General features: G+C 37.4%; 7 protein-coding genes across 7 annotated transcripts; 4 read left to right on the forward strand and 3 right to left on the reverse strand.

Annotated features, from left to right (window-relative positions):
- Window positions 1–284: 284 nt before the first annotated feature.
- On the forward strand, window positions 285–5288 carry LOC105953209 (F-box protein SKIP17). The gene is made up of 12 exons (XM_012976854.2): window positions 285–838; window positions 1459–1634; window positions 2144–2341; window positions 2448–2558; window positions 3264–3349; window positions 3423–3544; window positions 3675–3739; window positions 3841–3913; window positions 4410–4472; window positions 4570–4634; window positions 4714–4788; window positions 4873–5288. Exons 1-12 carry the CDS (start codon window positions 476–478, stop codon window positions 5045–5047), a joined length of 1572 nt encoding a protein of 523 aa, XP_012832308.2. The 5' UTR covers window positions 285–475; the 3' UTR covers window positions 5048–5288.
- Window positions 5289–5536: 248 nt separating this feature from the next.
- Window positions 5537–7562, forward strand: WDR5B (Transducin/WD40 repeat-like superfamily protein). Its single transcript, XM_012976841.2, has 2 exons — window positions 5537–6574; window positions 7081–7562. Exons 1-2 carry the CDS (start codon window positions 5924–5926, stop codon window positions 7366–7368), a joined length of 939 nt encoding a protein of 312 aa, XP_012832295.2. The 5' UTR covers window positions 5537–5923; the 3' UTR covers window positions 7369–7562.
- A 194-nt stretch (window positions 7563–7756) lies between these two features.
- Window positions 7757–8992, reverse strand: LOC148770878 (uncharacterized). Its single transcript, XM_088816253.1, has one exon. The coding sequence runs from the start codon at window positions 8897–8899 to the stop codon at window positions 7901–7903; it is 999 nt and encodes a 332-aa protein (XP_088672379.1). The 5' UTR covers window positions 8900–8992; the 3' UTR covers window positions 7757–7900.
- Window positions 8993–9234: 242 nt separating this feature from the next.
- LOC148770879 (uncharacterized) lies at window positions 9235–10697 on the reverse strand. The gene has a single exon (XM_088816254.1). It carries the CDS (start codon window positions 10302–10304, stop codon window positions 9402–9404), a length of 903 nt encoding a protein of 300 aa, XP_088672380.1. The 5' UTR covers window positions 10305–10697; the 3' UTR covers window positions 9235–9401.
- Window positions 10698–13045: 2348 nt separating this feature from the next.
- Window positions 13046–14987, reverse strand: LOC105953191 (Ras-induced vulval development antagonist protein). Its single transcript, XM_012976829.2, has one exon. The coding sequence runs from the start codon at window positions 14904–14906 to the stop codon at window positions 13272–13274; it is 1635 nt and encodes a 544-aa protein (XP_012832283.2). The 5' UTR covers window positions 14907–14987; the 3' UTR covers window positions 13046–13271.
- A 2284-nt stretch (window positions 14988–17271) lies between these two features.
- On the forward strand, window positions 17272–19106 carry LOC105957804 (small ribosomal subunit protein eS24z). The gene is made up of 6 exons (XM_088816255.1): window positions 17272–17412; window positions 17531–17605; window positions 17710–17751; window positions 18116–18286; window positions 18680–18766; window positions 18916–19106. Exons 2-6 carry the CDS (start codon window positions 17534–17536, stop codon window positions 18955–18957), a joined length of 414 nt encoding a protein of 137 aa, XP_088672381.1. The 5' UTR covers window positions 17272–17412; window positions 17531–17533; the 3' UTR covers window positions 18958–19106.
- A 1509-nt stretch (window positions 19107–20615) lies between these two features.
- LOC105957795 (small ribosomal subunit protein uS13z/uS13y/uS13x) lies at window positions 20616–22503 on the forward strand. Its single transcript, XM_088816256.1, has 4 exons — window positions 20616–20747; window positions 20859–21019; window positions 21923–22111; window positions 22217–22503. Exons 1-4 carry the CDS (start codon window positions 20745–20747, stop codon window positions 22320–22322), a joined length of 459 nt encoding a protein of 152 aa, XP_088672382.1. The 5' UTR covers window positions 20616–20744; the 3' UTR covers window positions 22323–22503.
- The last annotated feature ends 1051 nt before the right edge of the window (window positions 22504–23554 follow it).

Below are 23554 nucleotides of genomic sequence, written 5' to 3' on the forward strand. Positions count from 1 at the left end.
AATTCGATGTTTTTCGAAAAAAAAAAAAATTTCTGAAAATTTTGGAATGGGGTGGTTTTGGAGAGAATTTCGAATTTTAGGGGTTTTAGAGAGATAAACTGTTTTTTGCTTTGAACGGTAAATAGCAATAGTTAAACCGTAAAGAGCATTTTCTTAAAATATTAATTCATGTGAAAGTAATTGTTGACCACCACTAGGAAGAGTGAAGACCTCGATTAGACTAACGTTACTAAAACGGTGACGTAATTGCTTTCCCGGGAACTGCACCCTTCCCACGTAGACAAATTCCAAACGCCACGTGTCACTCTATTTTCTCACTCCCCACCTCACGCACTCCGCCTTCTCTCTCCTCATCTCAGAACACACACACACAAAAAAAAAAAAAAAAAAAAAAAAACGCAGAAAACAAAATCGAACGAATAATAAAACGACGACGAAGAAGAAGAAGAGAAGAGAGAGAATTCCACCGCTCGTGATGGATAGCAGTCTTCTCATCGACGACGCCGTTTCCGTTGCTCCGAAGCCCAATCTGAAACGCCCATGCTGCTCTATTTTCCCCGACTCGAGCAGGATTCTGAGCTCCAAATCGAATCCAAATCCACTGGACGCGCTCCTGGAATCGTTTCTCCAACTCTCCGATTCGTCCGCGGTTGCTCTCGACCTATCCTTCGATCGGATTCTCGAATCCAGGCACTACGACTCGGACCAGAATGACGTCATCGACCGAGCTCTCCGGCTCGGCTCGGCTCTCACTGAAGCTGCAAATCGATCCGCTAGGAGGCGCGCTTCTGTGCACAACGCCTTCGTTTGGGCTCTACCATTGGATCTTACTATTAAGGTACCTTGCTCTGTTACCGACATATTTTGGTCTCTGAAATTGTGCAACGTTTTTGTATGCGGTATCAAATGTTTCACAACACTGAATTGGAATGGATCGTCTATTACTTGTAGATTCATTGTGTTTGAATACACTAGTAGTATTATTTTTGTGCTTCTCCTAATTGGTAATTGTCTGGTGATTGTTACATTGTCCAAAAACTTGGATGCTTCTGCTGATTAGGTTCAGTTTGCCAATTGATTTGAAGTGTCTGAGTTTTTTGGTACTATTTTATTGGGGTCAATTCTTCTGTGGGGCATCATTTTACGTATTTTGATATTTTATTGCTAATGACCTTTGTACTTGCAGCATGAAATTGTGCTTTTCTCCCTGAAAAGAAAAGCTAGTGTAATTGCTGCAGATTTTTGCTTATCGTTGTTTTTCTATCTGTGAAATGATTCCACTTGGGGATGCTTTCTTTGCTTATCTTTTAACTATTCATGTAGGTACTTGTTATCTTGTTAAATAATTTGTGTCTGTACAAAGTATGTCTATCCAATTAAATGATTTGACAAGGATGCATAGTAGTCTTTGCTCTCGTAGTCTCGTTTCAGTTCTGTATGAATACGGTCTATTTACAGGTATTTTCAATGCTCGATACTCAAAGTGTATGCCATGCAGCGGCTACATGCTCTTTTTTCCATAAGTGTGCTGCTGACCCGTTGTGCTATTCCAATATTGATTTGACCACAGTAGTGCCTAAGATCAACAATATGGTAGTTTCAACTATGATCCAACGAGCTGGAAAAGATCTGCGGTAAGATCTATGGGATTTACCTTTTGTTGTAATATTGGGCCTTTGTTTTGGGGTGGGTAATGAGGGGGAGGAAAAATGGATCGAAATCTTTTTAGTTTCTCTTCCTGTTTCCGCCCTAAAAAATTAGCCAGCGAAGTCACGTGACTGTTTTAATTTTGATATTTAATAATGTGATTGGTGCATGTCTCATAATTGAAGAAATTTAGATTTTATGATTCCCTATTGGTTAACTAAGATTATTTCAGTTTTATAACTTCCGTTTTGTGGAGATAATACACTTTTAAGTTTTCAACTGCTGTAATTTCTTTCAGTTAACACCACTTCTTAGCATGTTTCTTTTACGTTTTTTTCCGTTGGGCTGATTTATCTGGTTGAGGCATGACCTAGAATTGCTATATCTGCTCAAGTGTCTGCATCTATGTGAAAGATTGTAGGCAAATGATACTTTTGCATGTAGGCATTTCTGCATTTTCCATAGACATGGCACTGATTTTCTTATTACTTGGTAGGTCTCTTAAGCTTGGGGTTGTACCCTGTCCTGATGCTGCATCGCTAGGTTCGTCTCAACCACTGGTTTATTCCATGAGGAATTCCTCAGATACTTCAGGGTTTTCTTGGAATGACAAAAGGTCTAGACAGGGAAAAGAGTCATTTATACTTAGTAGATCTTGCTTGGCTCCATTGATTGCTGATGGTGGTGCGCTAGGGTAAATTTAATGCTTCCATTTTGTAGTAGGCTATGTTTCTTTTGCTTAAATTGAGTATCCTTTCCTGTAAGTGTCTCACCCTCCTCTCCTTGCTTTCCTTGTCCAGTTCTCTTTTGAGAAGGCTACACCTGTATAATATTGATAGAATGGACAATACAGCATTTGGAGCTGCAGTATCAGCTTGCCCTTCTTTGCTCGACCTAGAAATTGTTGGCCTGTGAGTATCTCAAACCTATTTAGTTGCTTACGTAATTTCCCGTCTCTGCATGTTACTATGTATCTCTGTTCACTGTCTTATATTCAGTTTATAATGCACTTGAAATGTAATTGGTATGTTAAACCAGTAACCAGAATAAATTGAAATTCATCTAGGACAAAACTCAGAACACATTCTAATGCATGTTCTAACTCTTCGTTATTTTCATGGTCTGGAGATGAAGAACAGGTGACCTTGTGGGTGACTACCTAGTTTGTGGATAGAGTCTTAGATAACTATCTATTGTCTGAAAACAGATGTGAATCTTCCACAGGTATAGTTTGAGGGGGGTCTTTGGGCTTCATATGCATCCCGGAGTTCGAGCTTAGGTTTTGTAATTACCCTTAATGACCCCTTTTTTGTCTCTTGCGTCTTGTCATAATGTACAATTTTTTAGTTGATTTTTAAGATAAATAGAGTCTTATTCACCGCATTGTAAACCGTTCTAACTCTTTTCCCAAATTAGACAATCTAACACATGTATGAGGGATTAAAAGCCCCGGATTGGGAACTGCTCCTGTTGTATTTGCATGTTAAGACAATGTGGGATGTACATTATTAGGAAGCTGTCGATGCTTCAGCTGTATTTGATATTTTACCTCTCGACTTGTTTTTTATAGTTTATTCGTTTTGTTGTTTTCTACTTGACCACTCATTTTTGTACAGTCATGTGGAGCTGAGGCAGACACTGGAGTCAGTGAGTAGATCTTGTCCTCTAATAGAGCGTCTGTATTTTGAATCGTCAAAAACAGGTGCACTTTTAGTTAAGCCATGTTATTCTGTTCCGAAAAGTCATTTTATTTATGTTACAGTATTTACTCTCAGGTAGAGATGACAGTTTAAAATTGCCGACGTGCAATGATCTAGTGACTAACTGCCCGTCTTTATCCTCATTGTCACTCAGAGGATTTAAATTGCATGACATTAAAGTTCGGACACTTGTTAAGGTAGGCTTTCATGATGATGGAAAAATTCGTTATTACTTGTTGAATGTGTCTTTTCTTTCTTTACCTTCTCCTCTTCCTCCCTCAATGTTGTTGAAACTTCACGTGGATTGGATATATGATGTGAATGCAGGGATTTCGCAAATTGAAGTATGTTGACTTTTCAACATCCTACTCTATTACTGGTGACTTTCTCAGGTATGATTAATTCTCTTAGATATTGGATAATTCTTTTGATTCACGGCTGACTTTTGTCCTGCGTATGTGTTTCCATTATGTTTTGACTATCCTGTTTCCAGGAATCTTGGTGGCAATGCAGGTGCAAACTTACTAGAGGTCTTGATTTTACGGGATTGTATGCACTTGAGAGAAGTAATGATTCATATCTCTCTCTCTCTCTCTCTCTCTCTCTCTCTCTCTCTCTCTCTCTCTCTCTCTCCACACACACACACACACACACACCACAACACAAACATGATGGATGCCTTGAATCCCAGAAATCAAATCATAATGTCACAGTATTACTCTGAATTTTTATAGATCCAATTTTAAAAGAAAACGAGAAAGAAAAGATTGATTGAATATCTCATCTAGGTAGAACTGATGTCAAAAAAGAGGATTGAAATACATAGAAAGAGTAGCTCAGTCCTCTCAAAGATAAATTCGTTATTATTAGTAATTAATGAGAATATATTAATATAATGACATATAATTATTCCATTAAGATAGTTATTGATGTTTACAGCTAATTAAATCAAGATATCTTACATTACAAATCATGTATGTATAAGAAGATGACACCCCCGCCCTCTTATATCTCTCTCAAACCAACATGATAAATTATTAATCTGAAATTTGTGTCATCCAGGCTGAAGTTTCTCGATTGCTGTCAGCAATGCTTGCCGGACGCTTCGTGTACCTCAGGCACCTTGTCAGTGTTTAAACATGAACCCTTCGTCCTTTGGTTCCATCTTCCTTGTAGTTCAAATATACATTTTAGTATTTTTTTGGTTTTAATGTGCAAACAGGACATATCCAACCGAGAGGGACTGGCATCGGATAATGACTGGTCGCGTCGAAGTTTCACCCCAAGGTATGCATGCATCATCATATACAGTTAATAATAACTTCACATGTTAATTTCAACTAGTTCTGACAAAACAATCATGCAGTTTCATGTCTCTAGGCGAGCTATTGGACGAAAGACCTAATTTGTGTGTGCTCGCAGATTTTCCTACAGAGGGAAGGTAAATTAAATCTCACCGGTAATAAGAAAGAACATATGTGATTTGTTTATATTTAATTTGGATATTACTTTTTGTGATGCTTAGTTTCGTAGAAGAGCCAATGACCAGCAGTGGTGTGAACAGTGAGAGTGACTCATTGACAAGCAGCCATACATCTGACGATCCATTGGTGTTTACGAGTTCATCGGAGAGCAGTTATAATAGTGATCAAAGTCATCCAATTCACGAGGAAAGTTCCGATGAGGTGGATTACTTGTAGAACTTACAAGTTACAGGTTATGCTGTAAAAGGTTGAGTATACCAAAGGTGATTGCTTATTTCCCATAAAATCTATTCTTGTATTTTTCTCTCACTTAAATTGCTTATAGCTAGTGCCTAGTGGTTCAATAATTATGCTGTTCAGTAAAACAATTGCTGAAAATATGCATGTTAACATATGCGAACGCTTTCGAGTTTTGTGTTTCTAAGTTTGGAGATGGTAAATGTTGTAGCTTTATTAAGATTGGGCTGCATTGTGTCGTATTGGATTGTGGCTAGTGTGTACAAATTCATGTCTTTCCATGATTCCATCTATACAAAACCATTTTATTGTGACAAAAAAGTTAACTAAATTACGTCAAAAAAAGAAAAAAAAAAGAAAAAGTAAATATAATCAATTGGTTTCGCCATGCCATGCCAGTGTATCAATCTTACCAATTTTCAATGTGGGACAAATACAACAAATATATTCAACTCAGAGGAAAATGGCACAACAAAGCAAAAGTGTACGAATGTAACTGAGTGAATTTCTTCTCTTCAATATATCGTCAACTTTTGGATCAAGGTGGTGTGGAATTTGTTGGCTAATATAACTAGATTTGCAATGAACAAGAAAAATAAGAATTTTTTAACACATTTTTGTAATAAAAGATCAACGAAATTGGAGGATTAAATTTTTGAATTGAAATGTATAGCATATATACATGCTTTCTGATTAAGAAAAAAAAAAAAAGGGAACGACCATATTAGAATTTAATTAATTAATTTGTTCAAAAAACGAAAAAGTATTTAGTTAATTGATATATTAATAACAATTGAAATATATGCATCATGTAAAATTTAGAGCTAGGCTGGGGTGGTTCTCCAATAGCCGGCCATGGCGAACAGTGCCAACAGTGCACCTACCTACCAGCCCTACCGCCTGAAGAAAGTAATCACCAGCCACACGGCCGCCGTCTCGTCCGTGAAATTCTCCAACAACGGCGCTCTGTTCGCCTCCGCCTCCCTCGATAAAACCCTAATCGTCTATTCCACCGAAACCCTAACCCAAATCTCCCACCTAATCGGCCACTCAGACGGCGTCTCCGACCTCGCTTGGTCATCCGACTCCACCTACATCTGCTCCGCCTCAGACGACCGCACCCTCCGAATCTGGGACGCACGCGCCGCCGAGTGCGTGAAGACGCTCAAGGGGCACACGCACTTCGTCTTCTGCGTGAACTTCAACCCGCAGTCGAATTTCATCGTCTCCGGTTCGTTCGACGAGACGGTCAGGATCTGGGATGTGAAGACGGGGAAGTGCGTGCACGTGATCCGGGCCCACACGTTGCCGGTGATGTCGGTGCATTTCAACCGAGATGGATCGTTGATTGTTTCCGGCAGCCGCGACGGTTCCTGCAAAATTTGGGATGCGGCGAGTGGGACTCTGCTTAAGACTCTGATTGATGACAAGGTCACCGCTGTGTCGTTTGCTAAATTCTCCCCCAACGGCAAATTCATCCTCGTCGGCACTTTGGATGATACTCTGGTAATCTCTATTTTGGGTTAAATTCCAGTTTAGCAAGTGTTAGAATTTAGATTCATCATTATTAGGTTTTGGGTTGATTCTGTACTATTTCAAAAAATTGTCAAATGTTGGGGAGAGAAAGATGCTATCTTTTCAAATTGCATGATCCCAAAATGCTAAACACAGCTGAATTCGTGAAATCGTAAAAGTCGAATTTCGATGGGGTGAAGTATTTGGATTGACATTTAGCTGTTCTTTTAATCAAAGTCTTGAAATAGTGGAAGTAATTCAAGAGTGGTTTTTAATCTTGGATATATTGTACAGTGACCATTTGATTAGAAAATCGTTGCACAAGGGCTTAAAGTAACGACGTTTTTAAGAAGAGTAAATTTAGAGCTGATGATACTTTGGTGGCCAAAATGGGATTTGTTGGTGAAGTGCATACCGGAAGTTTTTTTCTGTGTGTGGCTAATTTGAGTTCCAATATACGAAATTTGATCTGTATTACGTTTTCTTGTTGATTGCAGAAGCTATGGAACTATTCAGCAGGGAAGTTCTTGAAGATATATACGGGACATGTGAACAGAGTATATTGCATAACGCCGACATTCTCAGTGTCGGGGGAGAAGTACATTGTGAGTGGCTCAGAGGATAAATGCGTCTATTTGTGGGATTTACAGGGTAAAAACTTGGTTCAGAAACTCGAAGGCCACACCGATACTGTTGTCTGTGTGACGTGTCATCCAACCGAGAATATGATTGTTTCCGCAGGACTTCATAATGACATGACTTTGCGCGTTTGGGTTCAAGGTTAATTTCTAGGTTTAGTCATCGTATTCCGTCCCTTCGATTTCGAGTTTTTTTTTTTTTTTTTTTCTTTTCAATTTCTCTACAGTTAATATATTCCAGTAAATGGTGTACTTTATAATCTAATACCCAAAGCATAAGAATTTGTAAAGGAGTAATTGTAGAATGGAGAGAGTCCTTTAGCTGTTTTGGGAAGTTTTGAGACTTGTTGTATATATAATGATCTGCATCTGTTACAACCTAATGTATTCTAATTCTGCCAGCACATAATATTAATACATAAAACCGACCCATTTATAAATGGGTTGGTTGGAATTTTCGAACCGATCCAATTGGTTGGTTAGAAAATAGTATCCGTCTAAAAATATGGTCGGTAATTGGAAAGTTGCTGCGGAATTGAAACAGAGAATGAAGCATAAAACTTTGCTATAACAGAGTATATATCCAATTTCATCAAGTATACATTTTTGTGAATTAAAAGCTAATTAAAAAAAATATGTTCAATTTTACTAACTATGTAAAACTGAATTCAAGTGACTTTCAGAAGCCATGACAGTCCACGTGGCGGAACGGCGTTGACAGTCCATGAACCACAATCCTCTGGTTGCGCACCAGATCAAATCTCTTCACCTTCACATAATTGATCCTCGTCGGTGCCACTGGCCCTCCGTCGCCGGAGCTGGTCACCACCAGATCCCGACCCGGTTCCATTGTCGGCAACGCCGTGCCTCTCGGCAGGCTGATCAAATCCGCCGCCGTCAGGAGCCTGTTGGGCAGGATATGGAACCCTAGCTCTGCCACGTAGGCGTGGCTTCCGCCGCCGTCCAGGAAGATGGATTCATCGTCGATGGCGAAAAGGGTCATGGTTTTGAGGTCCGAAAGCTCCGAATACTTGACCCGCATCGCCAATGCGACTATACTGTACCCGGTGGTGCGCAGCGTCGTCATGGCGTCTTTCAGCATGAAGTGCATTGTGAGGAACGCCGCCGTGGGCGGCGGCCGTTGGGGGAGGGACAAAGAAGTCATGCTTTCGACGGTGCAAGAAAGCGGAGATAAGTGCGAGACGAAGCCCTGTAGGCCGTGGACGATGAGAAGCCCGTTGTTGTAGAGGTCGGGCTTTGTGATCTCGACTCCATTGACGAAGACTTCCTTGCTAGCGGTGACGGCGGCGGAGGAGGTGGTGACGGTGAGGCAGCGGTTGGCGGCGAAAGTGCCGATCTTAGTGCCGAAGGCTAACGTGCGCAGGAAGTGGACTGGGTAGAGGCCGGGAACAGAGTGTTCTTGAAGGAGGACCGGGATGCAGCACGTGGGGCACGTGAGGAGGGATGAGTCGGTGGGTGCGAAGATGGTGGTAGGGGTGGCGGCGGAGAGGCTGGCCGCGCCGCCTCTGGCGAGGTCGCGGAAGCCTAGGGTGGAGAGGATGGTGGCGGTGAGGGATGTGTAGTTGGCGTACGGTGGCAGCGGTGGGGTTGATTCGGCGGCGGAGAGGAAACTGATTACGAGGATGAGAGATAGCAGCACGGCGGCGGCGTTCGCCATTGGAGAGAGAGAAAATGAAGTTTTTCTTGGTTCAACGAAACTGAATTGAAAGATGGCAAAATAGTGGATAGCTAGATTGACGGTTATATATATATATATATATATATATATATATATATATATATATATATATATATATATATATATATATATATATATATATATATATATATATATATCAACTGAAAATGGGGAATTAATAACATCTTCGTTTCTTGAAATTCCAGTTGAAGAATCAATAAGAATCAACAAGATTTTTCACTTATATATCATCGAGCTATGCTACACCTGGTTAAATATATCGAATAGTTTTATACATTTGATTTACGCATATATTAAAATATAACTCGGTGAATTTCATCGATTATAGCATAGAACAAAACCGAACAACGATTTCAAATACAGAATCTCCAAACTAGCTACAAGAAAACTAATTGAAGATATATTTCACTCATAACAAAGTCAATAATAACTCAAAAAAATATTAGAGTTACAAACTTGCTTATTCATTCTTCCAAGCACATAAAACAAGTGAAAAACCATGACCTTGTGATGAATCTGCATTATCTTGACTTCTTTTCAACGCAAACGGCTCGAACGGGGACCGATTACTCCACAATTTCTTTTCCGCCACATGACTTCTAAACAAGAAAATTGCATTCCCCACCACACTATCGAAAAGCCAGCTATAAACATCCCAATAAACTTCAACCGAAACTCCGTCCACCAAAATAGATTGATTCCCTCTAAACTTCCACTTAAGATGTGTCACTTGCAAAACCTCCTTTCGATCAATATACATATTCAAGCACTTACCGAAGCTCTCACTCGAATCGTACTCGATTCTGATATCATGCATCTTCCCCTTGTCGTAAAACTGCGCCTTCGAATTGTACAATTTCTTCCCGAATATGTGCTCTCTTTTAGCGACGAAAGTTGCTTTAGGGAGTGATAGTGATGAGTCGTCGATCTTTTTGTGGGCCCCCTTTGGTGAGTCTCCGAGGAGTAAGCATAGTTCTTGATTTAGGGCAACAGATAGGTGGAAACCCTCCAATGGTTCCGGGCTGGCACCGAATTTAGCACAAGATAAGTCCCAATGGATATCGATTGTTGTGGAGTTCACCACTAAGTTTTTGGACCCTTTTCTCTTTGAGAATAGCCACGGTTTGATTTCGACTTTGCAGAGGGGCTGTTTGGCTGGATTCTCGATTCCGATTGTGAGCCCTTGTGCCATGATATGCTTGATCCATGTAACCGTGATGAAGCCGGAAAACGGTAGGGAGTGGTAATGGTAGATGCACGTGACGAGATTTTGAGCTGCAGATTTATTATTTGCACTTGATGAAGATGCAATCTGAACACCACTCTCACCGAAACAAGAAGGGAACTCTTTCATTTTCACCATAACGAAAAAACCGCTTCTCGATCCTAATACGCAACTTATCGCTCTCGGTTCTTGAAAATACGAAGCACAAGAAGAAAACGGCTTAAAAGCTGTGAAAAGTGAATGCAAAGAGATTATATATGTATATATATCATAAAAGTGAAGCAAAATTTTATTATGGTGATTGAAAATGGTGTGAGAAGAATGAAGAAGGTGGGAAGAGAGAAAAGTGGGGATGAGTGAGGAGGAAAAGACAAAGAAAATATCCAATTGAATAAAGAAAAGGGGGCAACTAACTAAGCTGGAAGATGGGCAGTTTTTAATGCAAGAAAGAGAAGATGAAAGCCCCACAGTTTTGGCTGTCTTTACATTGTATCCATGTCTTAAAATATTGGATTTATTAGGTTTGAGGAGCAAATAATTTGTATCAATTTTGCAGCACAAGATTGTATACTTTGATCATGGCTTTTAAGTACCCTTTTTGAGTTAGTTTTCACTTCATGTTTAAGGCTAGAAAAAAGTGAAGTACTTGAGCAATGCATGCCTATCGGTTTATACTACGTTACACTCAGGTAGATCTTTACTATTCATATGCACACAAATATACACACACCCATATTGGTATGTGTATATCAACGATAAAAATCCGCACAGTGTAACCTTCACGAGTGTAGTATAGAAATAACATGCCTATAAATGAATAATGATTACTAAAATCTTTTACTAAATAAAATATTTGAAATTTTTTTTATTTTGCCACTCCACTTGTTAGAATTAGTATTAATTGAAAGAAAGGTTAGGAGGTTTCTTTTAACACTAAATTAAGTAGGAAAATGATATTTCAAGAGTGGCATACCCCCACAAATATGCCTTGGCCACGAGGTATGTGCATCAAAACAAAATTGGAAATTAAAAAAAAAAAAAAAAATTAATTAATTAATTAATATTTATATAATTCCCCAATAGTAATGAACCATCAACTGTCCCATGCAATTTGGCAACCCATCACTCTCTTACAGCTTCTTGAAAATGTGGATACATATGTGGTGTCTCTATTAAATAATATATGAAAATAAAGAAAAAATTAAAATGCAAAAATCAGAACTTCATCTTTATTTATTTATTTATTTATTTATAATAAATCAAACTTATTTTATAACCATTCATCGTTAAGTAACATAATGTAAAGCAAAACAATGGAACAAGATCATTAAAAATGGAAAGAATTTAGCATTTAAATCAAGAAACTACTACATCCTTGATGTTTGTCTGGCTTTAAGTACCTTTTTGCCTCAACTTTTGTTGTCATTGAATTTTCGTTGTACCCCTCACATCTACTATACAAGTACAATACTGAGTTTCATTTTGTAATGTACAAGACAAAGGTCTTCATTAGCATTCAAACCCTTGATTCTTAACTCTTAAGCATTATTATTAATTTCTTCTTTTACATAATAAATATTTTATATATATATATATATATATATACAAAAGGGGCCCAAACCATCACACCTAATTATAACTATCAGCAGCCGTAATCATTAATCATGCAATAGTTTTGCTTGATTTTATAGTCAAATAAGGCCAAAGCTGGGTATGAAATGAAACCCTACCTCACATGTTCTTCAAAAGACAAAACTCATTTTAACTTATACGCCACATTAACTTGCCATGTGCTATTTATTTTAGAAAATCGAAACATAGATAATATCCGTATGCATGCCCGATTGAAGAAATCATAAAACGTATTAATTATATAGATAACCGCAATACTCAGAATCACATCAAGTCCGAGAGGTGAAACACGAATGATGAAAACGTGGGATCTAAGAAGAACAAAACACAAGCGATGATAACTCGTTTTGATTTTGTTCTTGTAATGTTCAGACCAAATTATGTGTAGATTCTCCTGAGGAATCAACACAAGGGCCCCAGACGGGGGGGGGGGGGGGGGGGGGGGGGGGTGGCACAAGTCAATCATCGCAAAATTTATTAAGTTCAATCCGCAGACAAGGGATTGTTAACTTACAGCAACTGGTGTTAGCAATAACGCAGTTAATTAACCACAATTTAACCGGCAAAAAAACCTTTGATCAAGAAAATGCCTACCTTATAACTGTTCGAAAACCAGATTAGATTCCATATGAAATTGAACAAACTTCAGATAATTCCTCAATCAACCCATTAACCTTTAGATTATTTCAGGCTTGGGTTTTGATTGTGTTACTGTTATCCCATAACATCAATACAAGGTTCGACAAACTCCACTCCTTAATAAAACCCATAAACGTATACATACTGTCAACCAGGAGATTTAGAATCCCTAGTCTATACCTAACACTTACTATATTTAATGTGAATTCCTATTTTATAAGCAGAAATTTCAAGATAGTCGAACTAACTTAGAACTTTCGGGTAGATATAAAACCAATTCCCCACTTAAACCTTATAAGGATCCAAAGCATTGTTTTAGTGCACATATACAAGACCAGCACATTGTTGCACAGATGCATAATTATATTTTCGTCGACATATGCCAAACTAAGTTCACGTAAGCTATATACAGTATAATTATGACTTACTAATTGCCTTACAGAAACAACTGCATTTAAAGAATTCTATTGCCTAGCATAATATTTAAAAACACCCTTTCTATAACTAGACTCTGCGCAGCTTCAAAAAACAACGAGTTTCATACCAACTATAAAAAAATAACAAGCAAACACACACAAGCACAAATCTCCAAAACTAACAACCAAACGTAATTCCAATGAGGGCGTTCTCCACTATATCATTACTTAAAGAAAAGATTTCAAAACAAAAATCAAAATCCGAAAGCTTTAGCACAATTTCTGCATAATAATTGTCACGAAATGCATCCATCACAACAACATGGCATACTTATACATCATCATAAAACAGAAAAAAGGAATATCCTAAAAGGGATAAAGTAGAGATATGCATACAGCATCAGTAGTGCGCAGAATTTCAATCATCAGCTCCCTCGACAGCCCTTCCACCGAACGGATCATGAGAAGGACCAGTATCCTGCCCAATATGCCGCTGCACCAGCCTCTGCAAATCAGCCATAACCTTCTGCTCGCGCTTCGCCTTCTCCTCGTAGTTAAACATAGCCAAAGCCCGTTTGTCCTCAGCACTGTAAACCTGGTTCTCTTTTCTTATACGGATAGCATTCATCCTCTGATGCCTACTACCACTCATAACATAACCAAGTGTCTCGAACTTCGAAATCTCCTCCGCTGAAAGACCCACTTCTCCTCTACGAGGGATACGCTTCCCTTGCTGAACATACTGCGCAATAGCGTCACCCTCACCGGGCCTGAGTGCACCACCATAGCTGATATGCCCTTCTGCCCTCGGCAGCGGCATTGGACCAACCACTTGCTCCTCCTCCAAGTTGTTGGATTTCTTTCGTAGTTCCATCATTTCTTTAAAGATGAGTAGCTCGTCATCCATTTCATCGTTAACCTTGACCTCATCTGCTTTGTGGACCAACTCCTTTCCGCCAGCTTCTTGATCAGAAGCACTCCCGTTTGAATCAGAATTCTCGCTGTCGATTTCTCTCCTTTTCTTGCCCTTTTTAGACCGTGAAGACGACCTGTGTTTCCGCTGCTTCGCCTTACCAGCACTTGTTTCGGAATCATCACTTGCGCTCTCACTTTCGCTGCTTAAGCTCTTCTTCCTACTGCTTCTCTTTCTCCTGCTACTGCGTTTGCTACTCCTTCCTTTCCTACTCTTTTTCCCACCCCTCTTTTTCCTCTTCCTATCTTCCTCCGAATCTTCATCACTCGATTGCTCAGATACACTTTCACTCTCCGAAACTGATTTCACTCTCCTACTCTTCTTCTTCCTAGAGCCAGATTTCCTGCCCCTCTTCGACCTAGAATCATCTGACTCAGATTCAGACTCCTCACTCTCGGACTCAGAGTCGCTCTTTTTCGATTTTTTCGCCACAGCTTTCAACACCTTGGTCTGTTTTTCCTCTTCGGCAACAAGATCCTCGTCCAGCTCCGCATCCGAATTTTCATTTGGATCCCTAGGGGGGCTAGGGGTGCAATTCCAAATACTGTTCCTCATCAATTTTCTCAATTTCTGACGCTTGAGCCTGCGATATTCTTCATAAGGAAGACCCTTTAATTCTTCATCAGACTCAGGCTCAGGGAATTGTCCGTTCCTACTATCTCGGTCGAGGTAGGGTTGTTTTCTATTATCAAAATTGAGTTTCTTTTGGTCGACAGAAATTTGGTTTTCTCCGTGAACAGGGTACGAGTAATCCGGAGAAGAACGGAAGTTCCTGTTTTGTCCGTTTCTTATGGGGCTTCCACTCCGGCTCCTAATTCGGCTGAAGCTACGGCGGAGGACGCGGTTAGGGCTGGGGATACGGCGCCGGTCACGGTTAGGGCTACGGCTACGGCGGCGGTCGCGATTAGGGCGAGGGCTGGGGCTACGGCGGTGGTGGCGGTTAAGGCTGGGGCTACGGCTCCGGCTGTAACTAACGTTGCGCCGTTGGTAGCGGGAATCGGGAGAAGAGCGGCCATCGTCGCGGTGGCTGAGTGGGCGACGGCGTTCAGGGATTTCTACGGCTGAGGAAATTCTTCCCATTAGGGATCTCAGAGGATCGAATTGAGAGACTGAATTTTGAATTTAACCCGACCGGTGATGCAACGCTGTCGTTTCGTCATTATGTATTTTCTCTCTCTTTTTCTTTTTCTTTTTTTTCTTTTTTTTTGGGTAAATTACAAACACCCCCCTGAGGTATGGTCAATTTACGAAAAAACCTCTCTTGTTTGGATAATTACATCTACGCCCTCGACTATGATTTTTTCTTACACATCCACAATTATGGTGTCAAATTCAACATAATCATCTAGATTTCGTGGAATATGCTCTAGTTTGTACTCCTTTTGTGTAAAAATACAGTTTTTGATGCACCACAATCTGATTGATATATACAAGCCAAAAAATACATATTATGATCATCTTGCTTCAAAATGTAAAGTTCGAATGGGATAAAACGGGTACAAAAGTGATAATATTCCATATAATCTCGAAGATTCCACTAAATTTGAGGAGTTGAGGGGTAGTTATAATTATCCAAACAAGAGGGGGGTTTTCGTAATTTGACCATACCTCAGGGGTCGTTGTTATTTACCCTTTTTTTTTCTTTTTTGTGGTCAATCACGCCTTTAGTCAGTGGTGCTGTTCAATATAAACATGCTTTTCAATTGCCAATCTGGACTCTGAATTTTTCCCAAACAAAACAAAAAATAACTAGTGGGCTGGGCTTTTTGATTGGGCTTCGATGGAGAGAAGAATCTTAAATGGGCTTTACCACAATGTTATGTTAACTTCTACCTAATATATAAATCAATATCAGAACCTTCAATTTTCAGAAGGAACAAGGCCATAGTTAGAACCAGCCCAAATAGTGCTATACAAAGTGAAATACACTGAGTGGGAAGAAAAACATACGGTATAACTTTTTCCGGGTGTAGCATAAATTTTTCCTGGTGTAGCATAAAAATAACCGACAGCTTCATGGATTTTAACGAGAAGAGAGCTTGTCCAAGAATTGACAGACTTAATTTACCGATTTTCCCTAAAAAAGTAGACTTGGAAACCAATATGAACAAATAGAAAAATCTCATTAAAGCCAATTATCCTTATTAAATGAATGCATGAATCAATTTAACCAATAGTGGGAGTATATTAATTACTTCCTTCTCTTAGGAGCTTTTGATTTGCAATTAATTCAACAACGACGTTGTACCAATAGTCTAAGTAAACTCTTATTTCGTACAATAGTCTCGACTCTCGACCTACAAAAAAATGTTTAGATTTTCGTTGCAAAACATTACAGGATTAAAACTATATTAATGGCAGAGTGATCTCTAAAACTTTTTCACTTTTATATATATATATATATATATATATATATATATATGTAGAAAACTACAGTGTAAAATTCTCTTTAATTTAATTCCAACCTTTCCACATAATTTCTTCTAATGGGACGTTGGCTTCATTCTTTCATATCTCCTCTGAAGAAATTCTGGGGCAGACTCCGGTCAACCAAAAGAAAGCGTAATTATTTCTCTCAAGATCGTCGTGTTTGTTTTAACTTTCATGTTGTGCCGGTATATACTCTTGACTATAATTATAACATTGTCAATTTCATTTGTTTTAGGCCGAGGAATATATGTTTTGTACGATGATGTGAAGTCGTGTTCCTGTGAAGATGTGCACGCACTGTGGATGCTTCTTGTTGATTCGGATGCCAAATTTTCTTAGATGATCATAAATTATTCATTTATTTTTCAGCTCTACTTTTTTTTTCTGTATTTTTTCCGGTCATCAAATTCTGTTAATGGGGAATATTGATTTCAACATATTTTCACTTCTTGGTTATTTAGACTTTTATTTATAATAAATCGTTTCAATTGATTATAGGAAAAGTAAGCAATCGAAATATTATTTGTGTTCTAATGTTGGAGTCCGAAATTAATTGCCAATTTGCCATAAACCATGTAAAACATTCACTTAATCGAGTGTTGAATATATATTTAACCATATTAAAAAAATGTTTTACAATCAAATCACATGTAAAAAGGCTAATTTAAAAAAATTGATTATTGAACGATAATCATTGTGAAAAAAGTTATTTAATTGCGAGCTTAATTACAGTATAAGAAGTCAACATAAGGCGAATATTTTAAAATTTTGTATAATTAAAAAAATATTATAGATAATAAAACTTAAATGAAGGGATTCAAACAATCTGTATTTTTGTTATCATCTTAATCTTATTTAATATTAAATTTAATTGTTCAAAAAATTAAATTCATTAGCAGGGGTATATCCGGGAAAGTACAGAAAATAAATCTGAAAGCCCATCAGTTGGAATCAGATAATAAACTTCAGTTGAATTTGAGCCCAAATAAATTAGGCCCATTCTCACACTTGAGGTAGGGTTCATACTTCATACTACAAAACCCTAATTTTAAAACCTGGTACCATTTTTCAAAGCAGAAAGACAACACTCAGCTTCTCAAGATCAGCACAACTCGGCGGCGGCGGGTCACGGCTTCAATCTCCTTAAACAACACCGGTAATTATATGTTCGCTTCCTCACGATCCATTTATTCTCTGCAGATAGATTGCGAGATTTCGTGATTTAGATTGAAATTGAATGTAATTAGGTTATAATCTGTTTTTTTTTGGGGCAGAAAATGGCGGACAAGGCAGTGACTATCAGAACAAGGAAGTTTATGACAAATCGTCTTCTTTCCAGGAAACAATTTGTATGTACTCTAATGTATATAGGTTTTGTAATGCTTGTGTGTAACTTTTTTACTGTTAATTTTTTATGCTTACTCCAATTTTCATTTGCCCTTCTGCTTTTTAGGTCATTGATGTGTTGCACCCAGGAAGGCCTAATGTTTCCAAGGTTCAGTCTTTTTTAATACTAAATTTAAGTTATTTTAGGTTTTTTACTTTTGTTCTTTTTGTATTATAAGTCTATGATTTAATTCAGAAAATCATACATAACTTATTATTCAAATGTGGTTTTGTAGTTGTATGATACCCATAATCTGTAGATTACTGAAATTTAGGCAATACAGAACACAATAGTAATTATATCAACTTAGTGCGATGCCCGTGCAGGTGCTTGACGATATGTTGATAACTCAATGTAGAGGAATCCATTTTCAGTTTTGGTTTTTGTTAAATATTTAGTGGTAGGAGAAATAATTAGATTGTACGGAACATTTGCCGTGTGATCTTATTTCTTTATGTAATTTCTTTTGAAGGCTGAGTTGAAGGAGAAATTGGCGAGGATGTACGAGGTTAAGGACCCGAATGCCATCTTTGTGTTCAAATTCAGGACCCATTTTGGTGGAGGCAAGTCTACCGGATTTGGCTTGATCTACGATTCTGTTGAGAATGCAAAGAAATTCGAGCCTAAATACAGGCTTATCAGGGTAATTTTGATGTTTATTAATCATTCTTTTCTGTATTGTTCTGCATGTTTCACTACATACTTTATTATATAATGTTAGGCAAATTTTGAAGTATTGAAATGATTGCTACTATTTTTTGCTCAACGTGTTTTTTCTTTCAGATCTAGTAATTAACTTGTTAGTTATCATGTTTTTGCAAATATGTTCAATTCTTCGCATGAAATTTAAATTATGCTGTTGCAGGCACTTCACTTTACAAACTGTACTCAATTTTTTAGTTGATATACATACATGTCAATCAATAATATGCTCTAATGGAGTGCTGTATATCATTGTATTGTTACTGTACATGAATTTGTATTTCTTTCTTTCTTTCTTTCTTTATATCTGACAATATCCTGGAACTTCTTGCAGAATGGCCTTGACACCAAGATTGAGAAGTCAAGGAAGCAAATGAAGGAGCGTAAGAACAGAGCAATGAAAATCCGTGGTATCAAGAAGGTATGATTACTCTTGCATTTGTCAAATAAGTCGCTGATTTGTCACCCCTTTAAGCACGTTTAATTCATCTGCGAGTTTCTCGTACGATTTTAATTGAGGCATATATACTGTTCTTTGCACTAATTGATTTTCTCACTATACTTTTACAGACAAAGGCCAGTGACGCTGCCAAGGCTGGCAAGAAGAAGTAGGCTGCTATGGATTGTGCTTCTCTGTTTTTTAAAATGCCCGAATGTTGGGCTATCTTAGGTTAAAATTGCACAATTTTGTTGATGTGACCAACGTTTGAATTGTTGTTTTAATTTACGTTTATAATTATTTGGAGAGATTTTTCGGCATATTCGACGTTGCATCTTTCTTTTTATTCTAATTTCTATGACTTTTTAATGGATATTAGTTATATCTTGATTTCTTATTTTGATTTGAACTTTTGACCATGTTAAATAACAGGTTTATTTATCAACATTCGTCGATATAACTTTATGCTTTTTCTTTAGATAGACAAAGGTTCGTTTATACCTACACGGTTGAAATGGTATTTTTTCAAAAAACCGGTGCTTCAAAAACAGAGCTTAGTGTCAATTTGAATTTAATAGTAACACATGTTTAGTCATAAGATACACTTGTGAAATTGTATATAAGCTGTAGTGGATAAAATGAAACTCATTTAAAGTATTTTACGGATACAGTTAAACCTCTATAAATTAATACAGTCGGGACTAAGGAAATTTTATTAATTTAGCAAATTATTAAATTATCGAGTTAATAATTTAATACGTTTTCACAGAGTCGGGACCGGAAGAAACTATTATTTTATCGAGTATTAATTTATCGAGGTTCTATTGTAATTAGTTTTACGGTTTTTAGCTTTAGTTTTACGGATATACATGCAGATAATCGATAAGTTCGATAACAAAACGAAAAAAGTAAATTGGATTCGAAGCATGAAAAATTATGTAGCTGTTACACATACTGAAACACTAGTTTTTGATTACATGCAATGAAATTAGGGCTGGGACTGGGTTGGGTCGGTCGATTACCAGCCTAAAAACCGACCCCTCCGTCAAACCATTTTTGCTTAAATTTGAAAACCGTTGCCGATCCAACCTTTGTGGGTCGGTTGATGGTTGGCAACCAAATATTTGGTTTCGGAATGGGTTGGTTGGTGGTTTATACCCACAACCTAGTTCACTTAATTTTTTTTTTCAAGTTTTGGAGTAAAAACATCCACATTCTACATAATGCCACAGTGCCATCATCATTTATCAGTTCAAAATAACTAAATAACAATTTAACGAAAAAATATAATTAGAATATTCAGAGTAATTTCAAACATGCACAAGAAATTTTGTAGCGTTTTGTGAGCTTTTTGTTTAAACTTGGGCATAAAGAAAGTGGAAGATTTAGCTCAATTTTTTTTTTCCTTTGTTGATTGTTTTTAAAATTTAAAATACTAATTATTTTGATAATTTCAATAATATAGTTGGATGACCGATAGTTATCGGTCAACCAACTTTTGATAATATTAGAAACCACCAACCGACCCATTATAGATGGTTTGGGTGAAATTTCCGGCCCGATCCAATGGATCGGTTAAAAATTGATTATCCGCCTAAAAATATGGTCGGTAATGGATCGATTGGTAGATAAAAACCAATCCAGTCCCAGCCCTAAATGAAATAATCTAAGGAGTTCACCCAATTATCATAAAACAGACCATTAATATATGCATATAGACAGGGGTTTAGGGATTGATGCTAAATTATTAATAGTAGAAGGGTGTATTATGGAATAAACCAAAAGTATTGCGGCTAAATTTCATATAACATATATCCAGGGTAAAAGTGTAATTTACTAGTTCACGGGACTATAATTTATAAACCACAGATTAGGGTTTCAACTCTCCCAATTGCAAGTGATAGCCGAGCAGCCGTCGAAGAACAAAGTATTCCCAGCTGCTCTGTCCAAAAACCTAGCCATGGTATCTTCTCCTTCGCAGATTAGATTTCGATTGATTTCGTATTTTTGAATTCTTCGTAAAATCAATGTTCGATTCATGTTTTAATTTCTCCCAATTTGATGAAAATTTCAGTCGCTGGTTGCAAATGAAGAGTTCCAGCACATTCTGCGTATTCAGAACACGAACGTGGATGGGAAGCAGAAGATCATGTTCGCGATGACCTCAATCAAAGGTATAGGCCGACGTTTCGCTAACATCGTCTGTAAGAAAGCCGACGTCGACATGAACAAGAGGTAATTCACATCCTCTCTCTTGTTTGTGCTGTTCGTTTTTGTTTAATTCGTGTTTTTTTTGGTATATTGAGCAGTGATTTATCGGCATGTTTGTTAGAATTCATACTTTAATCTGATTTGACCTGTTATTTTCCGCCCCTAATTTTGTTGTGTTTATCTGTTTTGTTTGAAGTAGAGAAATAACACTTATATGTGATGTTTCATTTCTTCGTTGGTTGTGCTGTGTGTCTTTATGCAAATCGAACACCTATTGTAATTTAAGTAATTGAAAAGTGGCATCCTGTATGCATCTGCAGAATTAAGTATTGTGTTAGCATCTGTTCTGATTCGTATTTTATATAATTCATGTCGTCGTTTTTATTTCCGATCGAACGGCCCTATGTAATCTCGAATCCTAATACAAAAGACCAGGGCCCATAGATGGTCCACTCGAGGGACGAACATATAAACAGCAAGAATACAAAAGTCGAAAGTAGATGTAGGCCGGAATATCATAAGGCAAAACGTGCGCAAAACATATGAACAAGAAAGGCTTGTAGCTGTTATGCATACTGCACAATTATCACATCGGATTGTGTAAAATGTTATGGTTTGAGTTTAGATCCTATGTGTGTAGCTGGAAAATTTATATAAGCTTTATTGCCGTTATACACATTTGTTAGAATTTGTGTTATAGTATTTCCTCATAGTTGTGAGTTGTATCAATATTGCTCCCTTACCCCAATTGCGCTATATGTTCTACGGTTGTTCTAAGTTGAACTTTCTTCGTATTTTGACGATAGTTACTTGCGAGATTCTTGTTAGTTTGTTCTCTCTGGTTGTGAACCTTTTACATTCTTCCTATTATATGACGAGGTGTCTTTATGGAAGTAAATCTGACGTTGTGTACGTAATATTTGTCAGGGCTGGTGAACTTTCAAATGCTGAAATTGATAGCTTGATGGTTATTGTGGCGAATCCTCGTCAGTTCAAGATTCCAGACTGGTTCTTGAACAGAAAGAAGGATTACAAGGATGGAAAGTTTTCTCAAGTTACATCCAATGCTTTGGACATGAAGCTCAGGGATGATCTCGAGCGTTTGAAGAAGATCAGGTTCCTTTTTTCACTTCCCACTTTATCTTTTTTTTTTAAACTAATAAACAATATTTGGTTTGATTTATCAAATTTTTTAATTTTATTTTATTTGCAAATGAATAGGAACCACCGTGGGCTCCGTCACTACTGGGGTCTTCGCGTGCGTGGACAGCACACCAAGACTACTGGTCGTAGGGGAAAGACTGTTGGTGTCTCCAAGAAGCGATGAGTGTTTTCTTCTTCTTCTTCTTCTTGTTTCTATGTTATTTTGATGACTAGTTTTATTTGGTTTTAGGCTTTTACTCCAATCTTGAGATGTTACATGCTTTATTATCCCTGTTCTGAATTTCAAGTTTTGGACTCGTGCTTTTTATTTTTTATGACTTTTAAAGACAAATTTTGTGTGGTAAGAGTTTCATTTTTTCCCCCATTTTTTTTAATTAAATTCCATTTTGCCACCATTGCCCCATATAACTTAACTTTATTCAACAATAAATGTCATAAATGATTTAGACTAGGTTTAGATTGTAAAAGCCCAATTTTAGTGTAATAATTAAGGCTCAATTCTGTACCAGCTCTTAATGGTCGAAATATTTGTTTGCCCAAATGACCATGTGATATAATAGGTGTAGGATCAATCAAAAAATTAGACTCTGTTCTCTGCTCAAGACATTGTATAATCTTACATTGACTAATTTGATTTTAATAATCTGGGTATAAGTAGTCTATAGCGGGGTTAGATGCTACACTTGGCTATTCACTGTTGCTGGATTTCGACCGTCGATTTGATTAAATAACACCGTATGTGTAGATCTACGTTTGAAATCCAATTAGTGTAAATTACTTGTGCGTAACATCTAACTACTCCAGTTTATACTATCATAGCAATAATTCAATTCGAAACAATTTGTATAATGAACAACTTGTCGTAAAAAAACAAGTCATTTTCCAGTTTAGTAACTCACATGGCACTTCACTAATATAGAACCATAGAATCTTCAATACTGAGTGCGACCTATCCCTAGTCTCTAAGAAAAACAATTAAATTTTCAGACAACAGCAAATATCAATACAGATGTTATCAAAAACAAATTCAAGATTCCCTGATTTTGTCTGAGTGTGTGGATCCTACTTGCTTTTTAATTAATTACTATTTGGGTTTCATTATTATCATTATTACTGTTTTTTTCACCAACAACAATTGTAAAACGTTTTTGTTCGGACTTGAAAGATTCTTACTTGCTTCAATCAAGCACAGATGACACCTTTTATTTCATGAGCAAGGACAAGTTTAGGAAAATCTTTTATCAGTAACTATTTTGTTTTCTTCTGATAAAACAAAATTAATCGATATATTATAACGAGGGTTGTCGGTAAAATCGATTGCATGAAAAATTTAGATTGAAAGTGGTTTGGCTTTTATGCACAAAACAATGAGCCCACAAATTTTGTTTCATTAGA

Source organism: Erythranthe guttata, chromosome 4 (assembly GCF_056151865.1).
Source record: "Erythranthe guttata isolate IM_541 chromosome 4, IM_541, whole genome shotgun sequence".
Taxonomy (NCBI): Eukaryota; Viridiplantae; Streptophyta; class Magnoliopsida; order Lamiales; family Phrymaceae; genus Erythranthe; species Erythranthe guttata.